Genomic DNA, 20,060 nt, shown 5'->3' on the forward strand with positions numbered 1-20,060 from the left:
ACCTGAGACATTGAGCAGATGCTGCCTGAGACGATGGCTGGCTCACCGCTGCAGGGCATGGGTGGCTGGGCTGTGTGCATTGTGCTGCTGGCTGGCACAGGGGCTGGTGCTGCTGGGGTCAGGGACTAAGCCTTCTCCTGCTTGGATAAGTGTTAAAGAAAACAGTAAAAATGAAGACATAATATATTTCTTAGGGTAAATCTTCTTGAAAGAAAAGCAGGGCAGAGTTTTTAAAAAATGGCTGCCTGATCTCATGTTCCTAAAACCCTATCTAAACTTTAAAACCTCTGGAGTCTGGTAAGAGGCAGATCTCCTGTGTGACATCCCCAGATGTTCTATAGCTATTCATAGGCTTATTTTCTAACCACAGGCATTGATTTGAAACAAGAGAGTATGCACTTCCTGGGGCCTCAGAACACCCTGCAGGAGCCCCTGAGTGAGACTGCTCTGCTGGGAGTGTGCTGATTGTCTGCACCTGGCCAAGTTGTTTTGGGTTAGCTGCACTGCCTCAATAGGGGTGATAATTTGGCAGTCCACGGTCACTCTTCACATGTGCCTGTATCTCCTCAGGCTGCATCTCCTCAGGAAACCATGATCCTGCTTGTGGAGGCCCCAGATATCCTCCCCTGGTGCAGCTGTTGGGAAGTGAAGAGTGTAATACCAGAGTTTCTACTCCCCAAGACAGTGTTTTTTATCTTCCTAACAACTGTGAGTTTGGATTGACTTTGGACCTTCCACACCATTTTTACACAGGTGTAATGGTCTCTGGTCTCATTTTCCATCACACTGCAGTGGGTTGCAGAACTGCCTGGGCTCACTCTTAGGCTTAGCCAGGGCTGGAGTGTCTCTTCAGCCTCCTGCTCCTTCAGCACCTCCAGCTTCTCCAACCCCAGTGGAGATTTAGGACCAGACTACATGTCAGACCCTCTGGCTGGGCTATCATGGAGAACAGGACCTCACACCAGCTTCCCACGGCCTGTGCCTGCCGCTGGTGACTGGTGTTCCCCATGGTATAAAGCACATTCCTTTCTTACATGAGACAGTTAAGCTGTAAATCTTCTGGCCTACAGTTCAATTCTTCAGGATCTTGCATTAGTGCCAACAGATACACAGATTTAGAAAGGCACTTCAGATTTTTGAAGGCACCTGTTTTTCACTTTGCAGCTCAAGAGTTGCACAGATCTATACAAAAAACAGCTAACCCTCAGTTTTCCATTGCCTTGCTGAGTCCCCTCAGTTAGGTGTAAGCCCAGAGCTTGTCTTTCTCAATTTTGGTGGATCATATTGCTAAGTCATGCACCCTTACTTCACTGGGATACTCTGCCTGTTTGACCTTTTTACTCAAAGCTGGGAATCTTTTCTGTGTCACTCTACATTTCCACTTTCCAGTAACTTTTCCTATGTCTTTTTTTTTTTTTTTTTTTTTTTTTTTTTTTTTTTTTTTTTTTTTTTTTGTGGTTAGAAACATTTTGTCTTCAGCCTTCTGACTGGAAATAGGATAAAAAGGGTTTCCTTGAGCAAGAAACACCTGTTGCTTATCCTGGTAGATCACTGTTCTCAGCTACCCATCTGTGATTTTCTCTAGTTTAGTTCTTTTTAAGTTTCAGCATGTTCAAAATAAAAGCAATTCAAAAACTTTCTCATTCAAAGGTACCCATCAGAAGACACCTATTTTTCCCCTGCTATCCTTCCCCTCTCACACCTCATTTTCTTGTCTTCCACTCTCCCTAATACACACAGTAGATACATTAGGGCCAGTCTCAGACAGCAATGGCATAGGGAGGTAGGTGGAAAAGACACTACATTTGCCAATATCTGAAAGGAATGAAGGAGTTTCATTCTCAGAAGTGGTTTGATGACAAGAGTCCATGCTACAAAGAGAAGCTCTATGAGTGAGGGCAGTAAGCTGCACAGACAGATCATTCTGCAAAAACCTATGTAGAGATACAGGATCACAAACAGTAGGCTAGGAAGCACTCAGTGTTAAGAGAAAATTAAGCAACTACCAGGAGATATTTTGCAGATGAGATGTAAATATACTAGAAAAAATTGGGGAACTTGGCCGGAACACAGCAGAACAGTGAAAAGGGACATGTGCTAAAGGAGTTTGTAGGTGGATGCCTTGCTCACAGGACTTAGGGAGGACAGGGGATGGTGCAATCTGTTCAACAGATTGATTGAAGATTAGGATTTATGTGGAGGGAAAATACAGAAGTCACAGCAGGGTTCAAACTAGCACAAGAGTGTGCATGTGTATGCATGTGTGCATGTGTGTGTGTGTGTGCACGTATTAGAAAAAAGCAATAACTGGACAGTGATACATCATAATTTGTGTGAAATAACCACCCACCACAACTGAGATCGCGCATTTGGACTAAGATTACATGATCAACTAATAACAGCATCCAAAAAGCACATATACTGTTTAGTAGTGTAGACAGTGAAAAATCAAAAGAAAAAACTTTGCCCTATTTTAAAGGGTCAGCCTATAGGCAGCGTGCTTTTGCTAGGGAAGTGTCAAAAAAATCTTTCTCCTTCAGACTATTAGGGCAAAGTCTCCAGTGAATTCTGTGGAATTTGTACAGAACTACAGTCACCAGTGCTACTGAGAGGATATTAGTGAAATGAATTATTGTATATGTGGTATCTTTGTCCATCATTTAGTAAAAAATGTATTTTTTTCCAGTTTTAGTTAGTAAAAGGAAATAAGTGAGGGGAGAGGGGTGGGGTGTAAGACAATGTCACCACAACTGAGATATTCGTGAATATAGTCTCTTGAATATTTATTGTAATTGCAAAAGGAAAAAAAAAACTAACAAAACAGTTTCAGCAAAAAAATTAAACAAACAAAATCCACTTGGTATACAGAAGTCACATACAAACAGAATATCCAATGGAATACACATGGTCTCTACATCTGCACAGAATTAAAACTCTATGTGGATAACACTTGTACTGAACATTCAGACAAGAGCTTCCATGGATGTATGGAGAAGATTCACAAAATTTATCACCCAGCAGCATTTTAGCTAACATATTTTTAAAACCACAGTAGCTATATCACAGTAAGAGTCAGGGGATAAGGCACAGATTGAGTCTCACCCCCTCACAAAGGTATCCTAAACACGTACTTCAATTTTTCTTCAAGAACAGTTTAGCAAACAAGTTAGTTTGAGGGAAACAGCTACATATTATCAAGGTAAGCATTTATCTTTGTGCATGTAATCATACATCTATGAGGAATTATAAAAAAGCTACATAAAATTATCTGCCAGCCCTTGAACTGTCAGGGCTGTGTATCTCCGTTTTAGTGGTACCTCATATTATGACTCTCACTTTGTTGCTCAGCAACAATGATGCCAAGAATTTCCTTTTTATATTAAGCAATCCCCAATTTTTATCTGCATACATTTTATTTCACTGTGGTCTGTATAATTTTGCAGACGTTTTAATGGCATTAGGTACAAAAAAAAGGGGTTTTTAAGGACTTTTCAGGTAATTGCAAGTACTGTCCTGTGCTACTTAATGCAATTTGGGTACTTTGCTTTCTTAGAGAATGTATTAGATGACATTGGAAAGAAAACCCATGATACTGGTTTCCAGTAGACCTTAGAATTTCATTCTTTTCCAGATCAAGCAAATTAAAAAAACACAAAGCAACAAACAACCATACCTAAATCAACCTTGTACATTGTCACAAAAATGCGTCAGATAAAACTAAGAATCTAGTTATGTACCTTTTAGTGTGGTACTTATGGATAAACACTTTTAGGAAAATTGTCTGGCAAAACCAATTCCTCCCCATGGCCCAGACTCAGTGGCCTGTCTCTAGCAAATCCCCAATGCAGATGACACATGCCTTTGAAACCAGAGATGCAGCAAGAATTAACAGAATGAGCTTGTCTGCAGACTCTGTGGGCACAGCTGGGAACCCATGGCAGATCAGTGATTCAGGATTTAAGGTCCCAGATGTACCCAAAGGTGTTGCTAAGTACTGATGGCCTTGCTCATGTTCTTAGAGAACCATTAGAATTATGCAAGGAAGCAGGAAAAAATAAATTATTGGTCTCCTTTTAATTTCATGGTTAGATTCAGGCCTGCATTTTGTTTCCATTTGTACCTCAGCTTTACTCCTAATAGTGGAATTGTTCAACTTTGAAGGCCATGTAAAAGCAGAGTGAAGAATGTGGGTCAGTATCTTTAAGATGTATCTTCCATCTTCAGGATCTAGAGAAGTTAAGAAACTTAATTGTCAAAAGTGACTAATTAAGATCACCTTCCAGTCTGCTGTGCTGCTGACTGTGACCTTCAAGCTGTTCCCAAACATATCAAACCAGGGCACCAACTGAAGTTTGGCAAGTCATCTGCAAGCATTTTGGGTACCCCTATATAATATCTCAGGTAAGTATTATGAGTTAACTGTATCAGATTAAAGAAAACATGCCCACATGATATTATGCAATACAGGCAGACAGAGCATGTAACTGACTCTTTAAGAATAAATAACTAACTCACCATAAATGCTGAGCTCTAAGAGGTTCTTTTAATGCTTTTATAGAACATGCTTTAAAAAATATAGGCAGACAGTTTAGAAATGGTTTTTCTGACTGAAGGTGCTGTCCCACTAGTGTTTGGTGTAACATGACAATTTCCAAAAAAGGACACTCAGAACTCTAAAAGTAAAATTGACATGCACTTGCAGTAAACATACAAATATCTTTAACCATAATCTCATATGTGAAATATAGTTTAAGTTACTTAGAATATTCTTACACTACACTGGTAAAGTGTTTACTATATAATTTTTCTACAAGACGTGTACATATACCAGAAATCTTAAGCCACACAGGCATCATCAACAGCTTATCACACATACATGATGCTTCTCCCTTTCACACAAGTTTATATACACTGAGTAAATAATTGAATATTGCACTTATTGGCCCATGATTCCTCAGTCTTGAGGTATTAAAAAATAGAAAAAATACCTATTTTATAACATTTTTTTCATGCAACATGTAAGACATTTGAAATCCACGAACACTAGTATATAGGTTACACATTGTGACAGTCCAACCGAGTCACAACACATCTGACACTACTGACAAAATACCAAACAGGACTTACAGCACAAACATTTCATATATCACTAGTTGCATGTACATGTCAGAATTACTCGAGGAAATCTATCACTAGAAGTGGTAAACAATCTCTAACTTTCATTTTTGTCTGTTATGGGTGAACATGAAGTTATAGGAAAATTAGGAGTTTTGCTTCCCCCATGGATCAGATACCAAGTACCTTCAAGTACCTTATTGTACAAATGACAAGCCATCTACCTCTGCTGGAACCATGGAAAATAAACTATGATCTTCAAATGTAATGCATTTGATTTCCAGTGGTAATGACAATTTAAGGATAAATTTGGGAAAGGTGGCACTGAATATGAACATGTAACATTGGGAAATGAATGAGTATCAAAGATGTACTACTGTGTACATGTGTATATAATATGTCTGTAATCACAAATTCTGCTTCACTGAACATCCATGGATAAACAAAAGGAAAAAAAAAACCAAAGGTTAATTTGCAAAGGTGAACTACATTTACCCCTGAATAAAACTGGTAGAGTTCTTTCAAATAATTGAAATGAGTTGCATTTTTAAATGAGACTTGACAAGTGATCAACCTTGGAGAATCCGGAGTCAGAATGTATGGATTGATGGTGCAAATTAACACAACTTATTCCTCATTGCGTTAAGTTGCATTAAGATATGTTGCTTTACACCCCCTGACGGTTTATCTAAAAGGCTTCAAACTCATGGTCTCATATTGCTAAATCTCTCAAGCTAAAGAAGAATTAGGCTTATACATTGTGAGTCTGTATGAAACAGGCCAAGGAGGAATCATTCTGTCATCAGAACTGAAATTTAGTTGATGCCTGTAAAAATGTAAATAAAAAAACTTACTTCTAAAAAAACGAATGAAGAAAAAAATAGCTGGGAGGGGTGAAGTTTGGAAGGGGGCTTCTCTAGGAATGCAATTGCAACATCATTTGTCTGCTCTGAAGAAACAAATGCATAACCACCAAACGTAGAATTTTTGTGACTTTTTTTTCCTAAAAATGGCAAACTCAAAGCATTCTCAAAGTTAGGATCAAACTCCAGCAAATTTTGTGCATCCTGAAATAGCACTTCATTTCTAAAAAAAAAAAAAAGGGGCAGGTGGTACAGCTGAATATAAAGAGCTGAGAAGACAGGGAAGAAAACTTAATCTTTTAGACTGGTGCTCTGGAAAAGGCCACATAGATTTAGTTGCTCAGGTGATTTCTCTAGGCATTACATTAAGTATAAGCACAAAGGAACAAACAGTTCCAGGTAACAGTCACTTACACAGCTGTTCAGAGAGAAAGAGTATTTTTTGACAGAAAATTAGGCTAGTTCACATGTATTTAAAACACCAAATGAACAAATCTAAATAAACTAACCACCACCACCAAAAATAACAGATACAGTATTAAGTCAGTTGCACTTGTAACTTGTGAACATGAACTCTTAAAAGAATCAAAAACATGCATCTGAAGGTTCAACCCAGCAGGGCTGGCTAGCTGTTCAGCAGGTTGGTGCCAGAGACACCACAGGAACCAGTCAATCCCATGCTCCTGGGTGCTCCCAAGGTATTTTCTGATCAGTAGCTTGAAGGTGCAGGAAGCAACACATTGTCAGAGCATGATAAGGCTGGTGCATTGCTCATGCACAGGATTAGCCTGCTGCTATAAGCTTTAGTCTAGATCATAACTCGGAAAATGGATTGTGTAGTATATTAGCTCAGCTTCAGCTGGCACTACGGAACTCAGGACCCTCTGCCCAAAGGCATCTCATCATATCTCATCTCATCTCATCTCATCTCATCTCATCTCATCTCATCTCATCTCATCTCATCTCATCTCATCTCTCAGAAACTTAACATGCTCTGTGTATCAACTGCTTTATCTCACCAAGTGGATAAACCTCAGCTGAATGGGGTATCTATGGCTGGACCAATGATTTCCTGTGATATTCAATCCTATTTCTATGCTGAAAGTGACAACAAATTAGTGCAAGGTGTGCAAGAACTTTTTAACCAAGATTTGAGATGAGGCTGAAAGTAGTTTCATTTCTGTTATCTGAGTTTTCATCTGAGCCCTCCCTTCTTTCATCACGAAATTTGGTGCTTTGTAGCCTGGTACTTGCTCCAGATGGAATTGTGCCACACCACTGGATAGATCAGGGATAACCAAACCGTGCTTGTGTCCTCCAGTAATTAATAATCAGTGACTACTGCATATATGTGAAGAACAAGGCATTGACTGTTTAAAATTAGGCCCTTGATCAAGTTGTGACGGGTTCTTCAAATATGTTCGGCCTACTTGAATTTAAGAAAACTGCAGTTCTATCATGTAAGTCAAAAGGAGCTGAACCAGATTGACACAGGCTGCTTTTGGATATTCTACCCCATAGGAGCCCAAGGCATAATTTTAGATAGAATGAAAATTCTAATACTGCTAATCCCCTCAGAATTCTTGGAATATTTAGGGAAGGCATAGTAAGTTACTTCTCAAAAGCTTTTCTGTCTTTACTGTTTCTCCAAAAAGGCAAGTACTAGTTGAGAGGGTACTGAGATCATGATGCTCATGATCTAAATGTGACCAAATTTTATAGCAGAAAACTCAATATTGCTGTGAAGCATGTGGCTGCAAAAGCCAACCTGTGATTGAAAATCAAAGCCTACTTTTCCAACAGTAGATAACCCAGATTGAAAAGGTCTGATTGAATTTCCACACATTTTCAATTTCAGAGAAAGTCATGATAGGATAAACTAGGTTTGATGGGACCACAGCAGGTCATCCTTTCCAACCTTCTATTCAAAACAGTGTCAACTGAGAGAGCTGAGTGGTTTTCCCAGGGTTTTAGACAGTCTGATCTTGAAAAACTCCAAGTATTTTATTTGAACATTTTAAAAATTAATCTAATTCTGAACTCCATGACAATGTCTGGGTGTTAGTGCAAAGTTTCTAGGAGATTTTAAATACTGACTTGCTCTGTTGCTGTACTTCACATGAGATTTTTCCTTTTAACACATTTTTGGAATTCTAAGGAACAACATTACTCTGACAGCTGCTTCCTCCAGCACCCCATCTCATGCAGAAGGCCAAATATGTGTGGAGGCCTGGCAGGTTAGTTGCCTCAGAAACATAAAGCAGGGGTTCTCCTTCTTAGGTTTTGCTGTTACTCTTCTGCCAAGACTCTTGATGCAAAATGAAAAGCAATTAATTAATCCCATTTATGTAAAGAACTGTGTCTACCACACAATTTGTTTAAAAAGATATATACTAATAATATATTTCTACCACTGACTGAAGTCTAAATGGTCATAACCAGGCAAGGAGGGTCTTAAATTCATTGCAATGGAATACAAGCAAAGAGTGGCTGCAGCAAGGGACATCTTGAAGTATTTTCTCCTTGTTGCATTATGCACAGCAGATGACCATTTCACATCAAGCATCTCAGAGCAAAGCTGGAAGAATATCTGCATTTCTAGCCAAGCTGCATGATTCAGGATATGCATAAGATCATTGACAACGTGATTATGTCTCTCCTCACCTGAGATGGTTCAGACTAATAATACAACCTAAAGTTTGTCTAAAGAACTTGAGAGCTGAAGCTGAATTCTGTCTCAAGGCTTTCCTGCTCCTTTTTCTTGAGCAGGAATCACTGACATAATCAGAAAAACATGGAAAACTGCACACCAACCATCTACCATCTCAAATAAAGCTTGCTTTGTATTGCTTCTGTTTTTTCAAATCAGCTGGTACCTGGTGGGTGAAAAGGTACTAGTGAAAGTCTCTCAGCACAGTTAGTAACATGCTGTCTTAAACTGGGGAGGGGAAAGCAGTACCCTGGGGAGAGACAGGATCATGGTTTGGACAGCATGTACCTCTTCCACCCGGCTGCTCATCTGCTCTAAACAGGAGGGTGCTTTCTCTTTATGGAGGCAAATCAGTCTCCATGCCAACTAGGGAAAGAAGTGCTTAAATAAGCTAGCTAACAGGACAGACATGGTTTAAAAACCCAGACTGAAGAAAGAACACTTACTCATTTAAGTTAGGCAACCCAGGTAGAACCCTCCTGGCATATCCATTTTACATGTGTCTATATGCCTTGCTTGGAAGTAATTTCTACTGTGTCAAAGTGTAGGTAGATTATTTAATCAGTTTTAAAAGTGGCCATTTTCTCTTAGTGTGTATCAGGAGTTATATCAAAAAACATAAACTGTACAGAAGGATTTCTTGGCCATTGTGAGTAATTTGGTGTACTATGTGTTACTTCCTTTTTTTCATTTTTCAGATAATTTTACCACTGCTGACAGTTTAAAAAATGTCAGCCTTGTCTTAAGTTCTGTCTAATTGGAAAAATAAAATAATCATTGCTTGTTCAGTTATGCTGTTTAGTTAAAAAAGGTCACTGTGATGCAAGTAAAGCAGTTGTACTAAGTACTTCAGGGCAGAGATTTAAGAAATTTCCACCAATTACTAGAGGAGTAAAAACTGTGAAATAAAACTATTTTAACACTTTATCATAAAAGAACTTGTGTACTTTATTCTGCTAAATTCACAGCCTTTTGCAGATCTTTTTAATGTATTCAGCCTATTATTAGAAAGGCTGACAATTTTTTATTACTCTTAAAGATTTAAAAATCCCAATTCTCTTGCCAAAATAAACGGAAAAAAATGAGATCAAACTTTAGTTCACTGACACCATCAGCACTTCTGCAATAGGTCTGAGTAAAATACAGACATTTGTAGCCAGTGTGGTGGTAGCTTTCTCAGTGACTGAATGGGAGGTGAAATTCCTGAAAACTGAAGTGTGCAGGTTTGACAGCAATGTGACAAGGCAGTTTTTGGCTATGAACAACCAAGCACAATGGATTTGGCTCTGTCAGACATAATATAAAACTGTGTGGTTAATGTCTCATGCAGGCAGAAATGGAAAGAGCTAATCAGCCTTCTACTACAGGGGTAGGTAAGACTGGGATCTCCATAATGATGGAATGAGAAATTAAGTCCAGTTTCAGAAAATCATTAGATAGACATGCAGCTCCTATGTAAAAGTAAATACACTAGCTATCCAAACAGGATGAAGTACCTAATATCTCTGAGAGTCTGGACTGAATATCCACATCCTGGATATTCAGCTGGAAATTCACAGGGAATTTTGGTGGTTTTGGGCCCAGGATCTAACTTCTTTCTAATTTCTGCAGATTTTAGTCAGCCAGGATGTGTAACATAATGAGTGTAGATTTGCCAAGGCAATGTGCTCCAGGAGGTGTCCCTTGTACAAGTGATCTGGACAGAATAAGGGATTGGTTCACTACAGGAATACTTCTAAATTCATTTTCAGTCAGGAAAATGTACAAGTAGCATCAGAAAGCTTACTCAAAACACCCTGACCATCACCCTGAAGACTGAACTACCTAACTTTTAACTGATGTAGTGAGAGACAATTCTAGGCCAATGTGGTTTGAGGACATGGCACCAGCTGAAGTGTGATGTAGAACAGTAAAAAGAAAAGAGAAATTAATATACAGCCTGCATGCAAAAGCCAGATTCTAAAATATGCATCATCCTTTCAGACTGAAAACTGCTCCATCCCCATATGCATATTCAAACATCTGATGATGTAAAACAAGACTGTTCTCCCAAATAAATTAATCAGACAGTATAAATAAAGGCATATAGACCATTCATAAATACTCTGTTGGCAACAGAACACACTGGAGCTGCCTTTGCTGATAGCTGCATTAGCAGCTGCAGTTGGGCTGCTGTGGAGGAGGGGTGTCCTTTAGCTGTGTGTTCTGGTTGCTGGCAGCAATGGTGGGATTCGTCTCCAGACTTTCTGACATTTTGTCACAGATGATATCCACAAGTCGCTCAAACGTCTGCTTGACATTAATGTTTTCCTTGGCACTTGTTTCAAAAAATTCAAATCCTAAGAAAATAAAAAAACATGTTTATGCTCTATGCGTATTTCGGCATCTCCAATAAATATACAAACTTCTCTTGACCAAGAGACACTCAGAAACGAAACATGTGAGAGCACACAAATGAAAGAAGCACAGTTAAAATTACAATACAATCAGAGTAAGTACACTAGTGCTACTGGCTTTATACAAAGCCAGATGAAGTCAGGACTGCTCCAAATGTATTCCCTTAGAAATAGTCTACTTTAAAACAGTTTAATCTAAAAATTGATACCTGTCTGTATTATTTTAGAAATGCCCTATATATATAGCCATTGGGAATGAGTAATCTGCTGCTCCAAGTATTACATTCCTCTGAGCATTATTCATTTGGAAACCGCCATTTCCATTGTGTTATTAAGGTGGTGCCAAAATACAAAATAATGCTTGGGAAATACAGGTAAAAAACCAAGAAAAACAAGTAGAGATTTTTGCAATTTGATATTTACTAAAGTTAAATGTGAATCCATGGGACCAAAGGGATTCCCAGCTCCACACACCAAACTAATAAAAAGATACAGAAATGCACATAAGGAAGAAAACAATTAATTTATACAGAAGGATTTTTTATGTGTTCATTCCCAGTGATTACGCCAAAGGCAAAAACCAGAGCTATCCTTAGCCCACAAGGGACACTGGAAGTTTTTATGGAGCAGAGACAGCTGTTCTAAGCTCTCTGGAGACAGTCTGCCTAAGTTCTCTCCTCTGCCCCCACTTGTAGCACATCTCACCTCCCATGTGTCTCACTCATCTAGGCCCGGTTTGCAGCGTGGTGGTCAGACTGTACCTAGAAGGCTTCTGCCAGTTCTGGACAGGGTCTTCCCTGTCCTTGTTTCCTTTGCAAAGCATTTGTCTTCTTTAATTTATTGTTTGCGAGGACTTTTCCCACATGCTCTACCTTCTTCCCCTATAAATTACAACATTGCTCACCTGTTGCCTGATAATTCAAAACTTTCTTCCACTCCTATCTTTCCACTACCTATGGGTGCAACATTGAAACAGTTTACAAAACATCTGATTCACTGGTAGTTTTTACAGAAGCCTTTGCATAGTCTGGCTTAGCCTTTGCATTAACTATTTTGATTCTTTCTGATTAAATCTGAAAATTAATGTGCAATTACCACTGTCTTTAATTATGAGAAAAATCCTGGTCAGAAAATTTCAGTCACTTGAAACTCCTGGCAGAAGGACAGAAAACAGATCTTTGTGGGTCTGGTGGTTTGGGTTTTTTTAATGGTTTGTTTTATTCTGTTTTGAAAGAAATTTAAATGCAACTACTTTGGTCACATTAGTATTATGTATTCAGTATGCCATCTAAACAGAATGTAATGTGCACATTCAGTCCTACAACTGTTTTCCATGCAGCTTTTGCATATTTGAATTCTATCCTGGAATTACTGCAGATAATTATATTTAGCTTGGCATGATACCCAGCAAGAAGCAATAAGAAATGTAGAAACTCAACTCTGCTCTGATTTTTTTTTTCATATTTTTAATTTACATAAGGTGCTTTGGACTGAAGTATCACAAAGTACTAAAATGTTTAAATGTATAGGAACTAACCACCAGCCAAAGCTAGTGTTTACAGGGAGTTTAGATAATAAGAGCTATAAATATTCTACAGGGATTTGGTTGGCCATATGACTTCTGTTGGTATCAGGAAGGAGTGTAAGGGTAAGCTCACCAGTATGAGAACACATTGCCACAGAAACTTTTCCATTCCACATTTCTCTAGAAAGCAGGAAAACTGTCAATAAAAGACCATCTACAAAAGTTATATACTGGCATATAGTTTGAATCTACACAGTATTGCTTTAGTTTAGCTTTGCTCACACATGTCCTTTGTTCTAAACTAGATGGAAAATGAGGAAAGCCAGTGTAGCATCGCTTGCTGGTGGCTTTGGCCCTTCTGCAGAGCTCCATGGAGGAAAGCTGTTTAGACTGCTTGGGAGATGCTTGGGGGAAGGAAGATCCTCCACAATTTCAGTATGCTCTGTTGAAACGCAGCTGCAACTCTAGCCCAGCAACACAGTCAAGAATCTTCCACAACTGTTAGTGTCTTCTCCACAGGAAGGAGGAGGAAAAGCTGTTCCATAGAGGAACAAGCAGAACCACAGGGCAGAAGGGTTGAGTGACAATGAGGGAATGGTACACCAAAACTTTGGAGATGATAGGAAGAACAATGAATCTTAAGGACATTTAGGAGTGGAACAGATTTTACAGTTATAAAGATGCAATAATGAGCACATCAGATGATCATGAAATAGCAGATATGATATCTAGGTAAGACACCTGGACAGCAGAAAGGAAAACAGTCACAAAGAAGAGAGGAGACCCATGTCAAGAAATACTATAACAGGGATAAGATCAAGAAAACAGGCCCACTATCACGGTGAGGATGTTTTGCATAAGAACATCATGAAAAACTTAAAGGCACCCATTCTCCAGGTCAAGTGGAGGGTTACAAAGTGTCAAGCACAAAATAATTGATTCAAATAAAATACAGCTGTGGTGATTTCTAAGGAATTTCAGATATGATTTTGATATAAGACAATAATTGCAGTCATAGCAGTGGTGTAGTTGGGTATCAGACTGATGGTATTCTATCACCCTAGACATTAATTGCCTGGACCTTCTAGGCTAGGCTTTGCTGCATAGATGACACAATGGACAGACCTGTGAGAAAGTGGCTGAGCACCCAACAGCCTCCACAACAAAACTAATGCTTTATTCTTTACCAAAACTGTACAGGTGGGAATTTTGGACAGTCTTGGAAATTATCCCAAACAGCTCCTGCTGTGTATAGGCCTATGATAGGTACTATTTATATGCTTGAATGTGTAAACAAACATCCCAAGAAGAGGATGGGGCATACTTGTGAGCTCCTCCCAGGCAGTTCCTGCTGTAAAAGAGATTCAGCAAAGGTAAGACACTTGTAGATGGTCCATGGAAACTGTTCTTGCAGGTGCAGAAATGGTCACACAGAAGAGCTTTTTGAAGCCAGTTAAGACAGTTAAAAGCTTTGTGCAGTTTCTGGTAATCACCGTCACAGCATCATGGTATGTACTGAGCAAGTAGAACCATCTGGATTACAAGAATTCAGCAGAACAGGAGTTCAGAGTCTCATCTGATGCAGCCAAAGGCATCCTTACAAAGAGCCTTGCAAGAGAGGCTCCTGTAACCACCTGGACAGCAACTGGCTGTCCTGGGCAAGGGATTCAATTTCTCATGTGAATGTTACCTTATGCAAGAGATCCCAATAAATTAGATTGGTTCTTTTGGCTTGTTCGTTTGTTTAATCAAAACTTTTCCTGTGGAACAGTTTCAGAGATATACAGCATTTTTCCTAGCAGAGTGTGCCTGGAATCAGCACTTGAATTCTTGTTGTTTTCATTCTGTTATGGAATATTTTGCAGATCTTTTTTCCCCATGACACCTCCTTCTCTCCTGACTCATCTTGCAATTATTTTACTAATGGCTCTTAGACACCCTAAGCTTCTAAAATCCCTGTGCATGACAGCCTCAGTTCTATGACTTTTAATACTTTCTTCAGGATTTTTTTCCACTGCTCATTATTAATGGAGAGAACAGATTTTCCATGGGGGTATAAGTGTGAAGTGAGGCAGCTATCTAGTGATGCCCAGGGAAGCAGAGCTCAAAGAACACCCTGTTCCCACCACCTGTGATGATCTGTACTGCTGATGTGGATGAGGCCGGGCAGAGGAGATTATTGCAAAGACATGACAAGCCCAAGAGCAAGTGGGTAGGTAAGGCAGAACAGAGCTGAAACTCAGAAAATCCAGAACGTCAAAGTGTTGCCTGAACATTTGTACAAAGTGTGTGGAACATGCAACGGGATATTTTAATTTAAGTGCCTGTTTTGTGTTTAGTTCAGTTTTCCCTTGCTGATTCTTTCCCTTATCTACCTCTTTCCCTGCTAATGACTCAAAGAAAGCTGGCAAGCTCTTGGCAGCTGGCAAGGGTCATTGTATATAAAGGAGAGGAGTTAATAAGGCCTTATTTTCTTGGAAATGCATCCCGGGCAGTTCTGAGGGGGAACTGGCAGTCACTTACCTTTTTGCCTGCTACGAATAGTATCTAATAAGTTTTTCATTCACATTACAGGCTGTCAGTCTACAGCAGCAGGGCTAGACAGGGCACTGACGTGGTGCTGTTGCTCACCTGCTGATCTAAAATGCACACAGAGCAGTTAGATGGCTTTCCTGAATCATACACAGCCAGAATTACTGACTTTGTACCCTCTCTGCCTCACACATGTGCTGGCTCTGTAGAGGCGCCTTCATGACTGCTCATTAACACTTGTTTATGTCTGCTTTCAAAACATGTAGAAGAAAAAAGCCCAGAAAGCAGTGTCATATGCAAAAAGAACATTCTGCACCCTCTCATCTTCCTGAGAAAATGTGACATCAAGAGCACAAATTTTAAGCACAGTTCCACAGACAATACACACAAGACCTATGCTAATGTTTCACCAGTTGATCAGGAAGGCATTTTGGTTTCAGAGTGTTTGTCTACAACCAAGACAGTTTTATTTATCACCCCTGATGTTATGTTTTGCAGATGTCCACAAGGGTGTGTTCCCTCAATAACTATCCTTCTAAGCTTTCATGAAGACAAGCTTGAACTGTGGTCCTTAGTGCTGCTTTTCTCAGTGCCTTGTTCAATCCAGTATTGTGAGGAGTAGTAGGAGACTGTAACATCAGGGCAAGAAATGGCTGCAGGAAGCTGCTCCCTTTGTAAGAGTGGTATGTAAAAGGCAAAATATAGGAAGTGATGGGGATGAATAATTTAACAATGTCATTGTATGTAAAGGAGAGGAGTTAATAAGGCCTTATTTTCTTGGAAATGCATCCTGGGCAGTTCTGAGGGGGCACTGGCAACCACTTGCCTTTTTGCCTGCTATGAATAGTATCTAATAAGTTTTTCATTCAAGGCACAAGTTGCCTGTCAGTCAAGGCACTGCAAGACCTTTCTCCTCTGCTCAGATGTCCACTTCCTTAAAACTGTCAATATGTTTTAGTCAAAGAGAGACAAGACACGTATGCTATGACTGCAAAGGTCATCTCTCCTAGGAAAGTGGGCCGAAAGTAGCTACAGACCACTGCTGTTCTTCAAAGTATCTCCTACATCAGCAACTATCTGGTCCTGGCAGCAGATCTGATTATGCTGTGCTTTGCTCTCTAGGTCAGTAGGATGGGATCCCTGCTGTCCTAACAAGCCCAAGTGCTGGACTATGTTAAGAAAAGTATTAAAACAACATTAAGCCTCAGAACAGGACTCTGCTAATATTATCTCAGTGAAGAGCAGTGCTTTATCACCATTCAAGGTAGAGAATTAAAAGGGAGATAAAGGTTATTAACCGAAATGCTAAGGTATTTATTCAATCTTTAGGATGGCCAAATTTATTAACAAAAAAAAAGCTAAAGGGGGACTGTCAGCTGTGGCAGAATGGACAGACTCAAGGGGCAGTTATTGGTCGTGCTCTAGCTAACACCTCATCTTCCAGTCTTTCAGAACAGAAGGTTTCATATAAAATTGAAAAAAAAGTTGTATTGAATTTGACTGTGGTTTCCAGATACTTTTTAAATGAGTGCATTTGGGCAATAAATTAGATTTCTGGCAAATATATTTTTTGTGTGTTTACAGGAGACATTGGTTGAGAAAACCCTTGCTTCTCATTGTTATTTAATAACTTTGCTGTAATGCAACTCCCAGTATGTGAAAGCAGTGGCAGGCTGGCATTTCCCCCAGTAAAAGAACATCCTGGGGACAGGAACCTTTAATTGCTCTGCCAATACCCTGTCTGTGTTGTAACTAAACAAAAGACTGGTATTTTTCAGCACTGTCAGTCTGTCTCTTTTCCCTGGAACAAACATTTGCCCATTAAAAAGACCTAAAAAACAGTGAAGGATGGAAGTTTGAACAGGCATATTGCTGCACTACCCAATTATTTTCATTTTTAATGCAAAGTTAGATGCAGCCATATGTCCATGCTCTCTAAGCTGTGGGTGACCCTGCCTTGGGCACCACAGCCTCCAGTCAGCCACAGAGGCAAAACAGAACTTGCTGTTATAGCAAACTGTGTGCTGAGGTGTCAGCTCTCTCTTGGTTCCTGATTTACATGCCAAAATTACAGCACTAAAAATGCCTCTTCAGTTCAGTGCCTAAACTCACAGCTGCCTAGTAGCCCCAGTGTGCCCACAGATGCCTACTGTAAGCGTTACCCCCCAGGCTCATACCCCAAGGCAAGGGAAGGTGCACTCCAATCCTGATGCTGGGGAGCTGCTGCCTTGTGCCCCAGCCCAGGAAGGATTCAGAAACCAGTCATGTTCCTGTGCCACCGCAGCAGCAGGTCTGCTCTTGCAGGCTGGGTTAGACCACAAACAGTTGCACCCTGTGTAAGCCCACAACACTGACAAATGCCCCACTTTCACGCTTACTGGCATGCTAAATGGTTTAATTTGAGGAAATGTAATCACAGCTCAATTGTGTCTCTGTCATCTCCCTGGCACGACCATCACCTACATAAATATATGAGCCAAGACAAAAATGAAAACAAAATAGGCAGGGAAGAATGATTCTGTTTGAAGTTAAGATTTTTTTTTCCTTGTTTTTGGTGGAATTTATTTTCAAAGCACTGGGAATCAAGAGAAGGAGAGAGAGAAAAAGAAGAAAAAGAGGAAAAAGAAGAAAAAGAAGAAAAAAGAAAAAAAAGAGAGGAAGGAAGGAAGGAAGGAAGGAAGGAAGGAAGGGAGGGAAGTGGAAATAAAAACTTAAAGGAAGGAACAGCCCAAATGAGAAGAAAAAAGATGGCGATAAGGTATATAGTTACATCTGAGGTGTCAAATGACTATCTCTCTGAGTGGCAAGCTGTGGAGGTGCAATGAAGTCACATGCACTGCTGGCCATGGGGCACATAATATTCAGAGGCCTTTGCAGGTGCCCTGAATCCAGTGTGAGGGCTGGTTTCTGCTGCCCCTTGCAGAAGAGAATGTGAGAGCTCCCCCAGAAAGGGCCTGTTTAATTTTGTTTACTGACATTGGTTGTTGGCCTCTAGGAGAGACAGCATGCCAGATAAATTTAGAAAACAGGCGAGTGCAACCTAGGGCATGCTTGGACATGAAGAATGCCCCCAGCCATGGATGATCCTGGATGGCAAAGCATAAGAAGAACCTGAGAAACTAAAGAACACATAAAAAATGATGTGTCTAATTAGCATGCACGGCAGAATGTCCCAAATAAATGGAGAAACTGTATGTCAAACTGCATATGCAACTATCCAATTGCCTGTGCAGTTATTCAGACTCTATTCAAAGGTCTGTGCACACCTCTGCCTGCTAATCCTTAGCTGGAATGTAGATAACAATATCAGTATATCATATGGACTGGGAATAGAAGAACCAAGACATCAAGCCACCTGTGAGTCACTCTTTTTATTTCTCTTTTGACAATTGACACCAAACTTTTATGAATGTATGAATTTTGCTGAAAGGCATGAGAGTAATATCTCAGAAAACTGCGAGTAATTCAGCTGGCAAGTGTGCATGCATTTCGCTTGCATGAAGTTCCAACCCTGTTTAACTAAAATGCTTTAACACATGTAAGTGCTGACTATATTGGGGTTTCACTCTATAGCCAATCCATGTACTGCTCAGAGCAAACATTCATGAAGATACAAAATATCTTAAGAATTATATTCCATTCCCTTTTTTGGTAATGATTAGAGAATAAACTTCTTTAAATGTGTTTGCTGTGATTACCATATCAATATTAACATTGTGTTAAGTACTGATCTCTATTGGCTGGTTTGTCACATTTCTACACTTTCTTGGAATGATACTTATATGAGAAAAAGTTACATGACTTAATTTGATCCCTTTTCATCTCATTCTAACCTTAGTCTTTTAATGATGCTATTGTGTTAAACGACTATGAACTGATTTCTGAAAAAAGCACTTAAAAAATACTGAATAGGCTGATAAGGAATGACTAATGTGTGTCTTTGTGTCTTTATGCCTGGAACAATTAAATATTCTGGGAAATACTGTATGGAGAAAAAGGAGTGTGACAGAGTTCTCTGAAACCCAGAGAGGTACAGACCAGGTAACAATTGTACACTGTTTGTAAGAATAAAACAGTGAAGAAACATAAAATAAAACTATCAAGGGGCCAATTCAAAGGAGAAGTAGATAACAGAGAAACTGTGCATATTTAAAGGACATTGTGAGTGGCATGATTCTATATGGCCTTAAAACCATCACTGTACAAATCCATGGAAAAAATTGCAAAAGGCCTATTGAATATAAATGAATTGCATTTGGTTCATAAGACCCACAAATATAATTTGCTATGATCAGAGAAAGTATCACTGCATGTTTGCCAGTTCACACTTTTCACAAAACACCTACTAGACTGCTTGTAGCTATGATCCATATGATCAATGACATGGTATTGCCCATGTCATGTCATTAACAATAAATTTAAATACACATCTTCAAAGCAAACAAGACATATTCTGACCTTATAAACATTCTGTAATTTTCCTTCATGGTCAGGTCTGCATTCCTAACTTCCTTCTTTCTTCTGTGAACTTTGATTTGTACCATGAGAAAGGTACTCAGAGGTACCACAGGATACTTGACTAGTTCAGCCACACCTCCTCCAACAGTAACGAGACCTATTGCTGGTTGATTTAAACCACTTGTTTGGGTTACACTTGAAAAATAAGCCAGCACAGAGATTTACAGAAATGAATGATTACACCTCCTTAATAAACTTTAGGGCCACACTTTTCAGAGAGGTCAGGAGCCACAAGGAGGCCCCATTTTCCAGTAACACTGTTCTCAACAGAACACCACGTTTCCTAGAGGCTTAAATGCCCAGTGCTCTTTTTGACCTTCTGAAAATTCACCCCAGAAGGTGCATGTATTCATTTTCTCAGTGACTTCAAAAAAACAAGGGCTGAAAATAAAACCACACTT

At 39.5% G+C, this 20,060-nt stretch overlaps 1 protein-coding gene and 1 long non-coding RNA gene across 2 annotated transcripts in view; one reads left to right on the plus strand and one right to left on the minus strand.

The window, feature by feature from the left end:
- Positions 1-2,758: 2,758 nt before the first annotated feature.
- RAB3C (RAB3C, member RAS oncogene family) overlaps positions 2,759-20,060 on the minus strand; it is a 129,184-nt gene continuing 111,882 nt past the window's right edge. The window contains exon 5 of the mRNA XM_048291351.1: positions 2,759-11,027. Coding sequence (XP_048147308.1) covers positions 10,840-11,027 — 188 coding nt within the window. The 3' untranslated portion in view covers positions 2,759-10,839. The remainder of the gene's footprint in view (positions 11,028-20,060) is intronic.
- LOC125319786 overlaps positions 18,211-20,060 on the plus strand; it is a 37,235-nt gene continuing 35,385 nt past the window's right edge. Inside the window, exon 1 of the long non-coding RNA XR_007200893.1 lies at positions 18,211-18,498. This is a non-coding gene — a long non-coding RNA (uncharacterized LOC125319786). The remainder of the gene's footprint in view (positions 18,499-20,060) is intronic.

The sequence above is a fragment of the Corvus hawaiiensis genome, chromosome Z (assembly GCF_020740725.1).
Source record: "Corvus hawaiiensis isolate bCorHaw1 chromosome Z, bCorHaw1.pri.cur, whole genome shotgun sequence".
Classification (NCBI taxonomy): domain Eukaryota; kingdom Metazoa; phylum Chordata; class Aves; order Passeriformes; family Corvidae; genus Corvus; species Corvus hawaiiensis.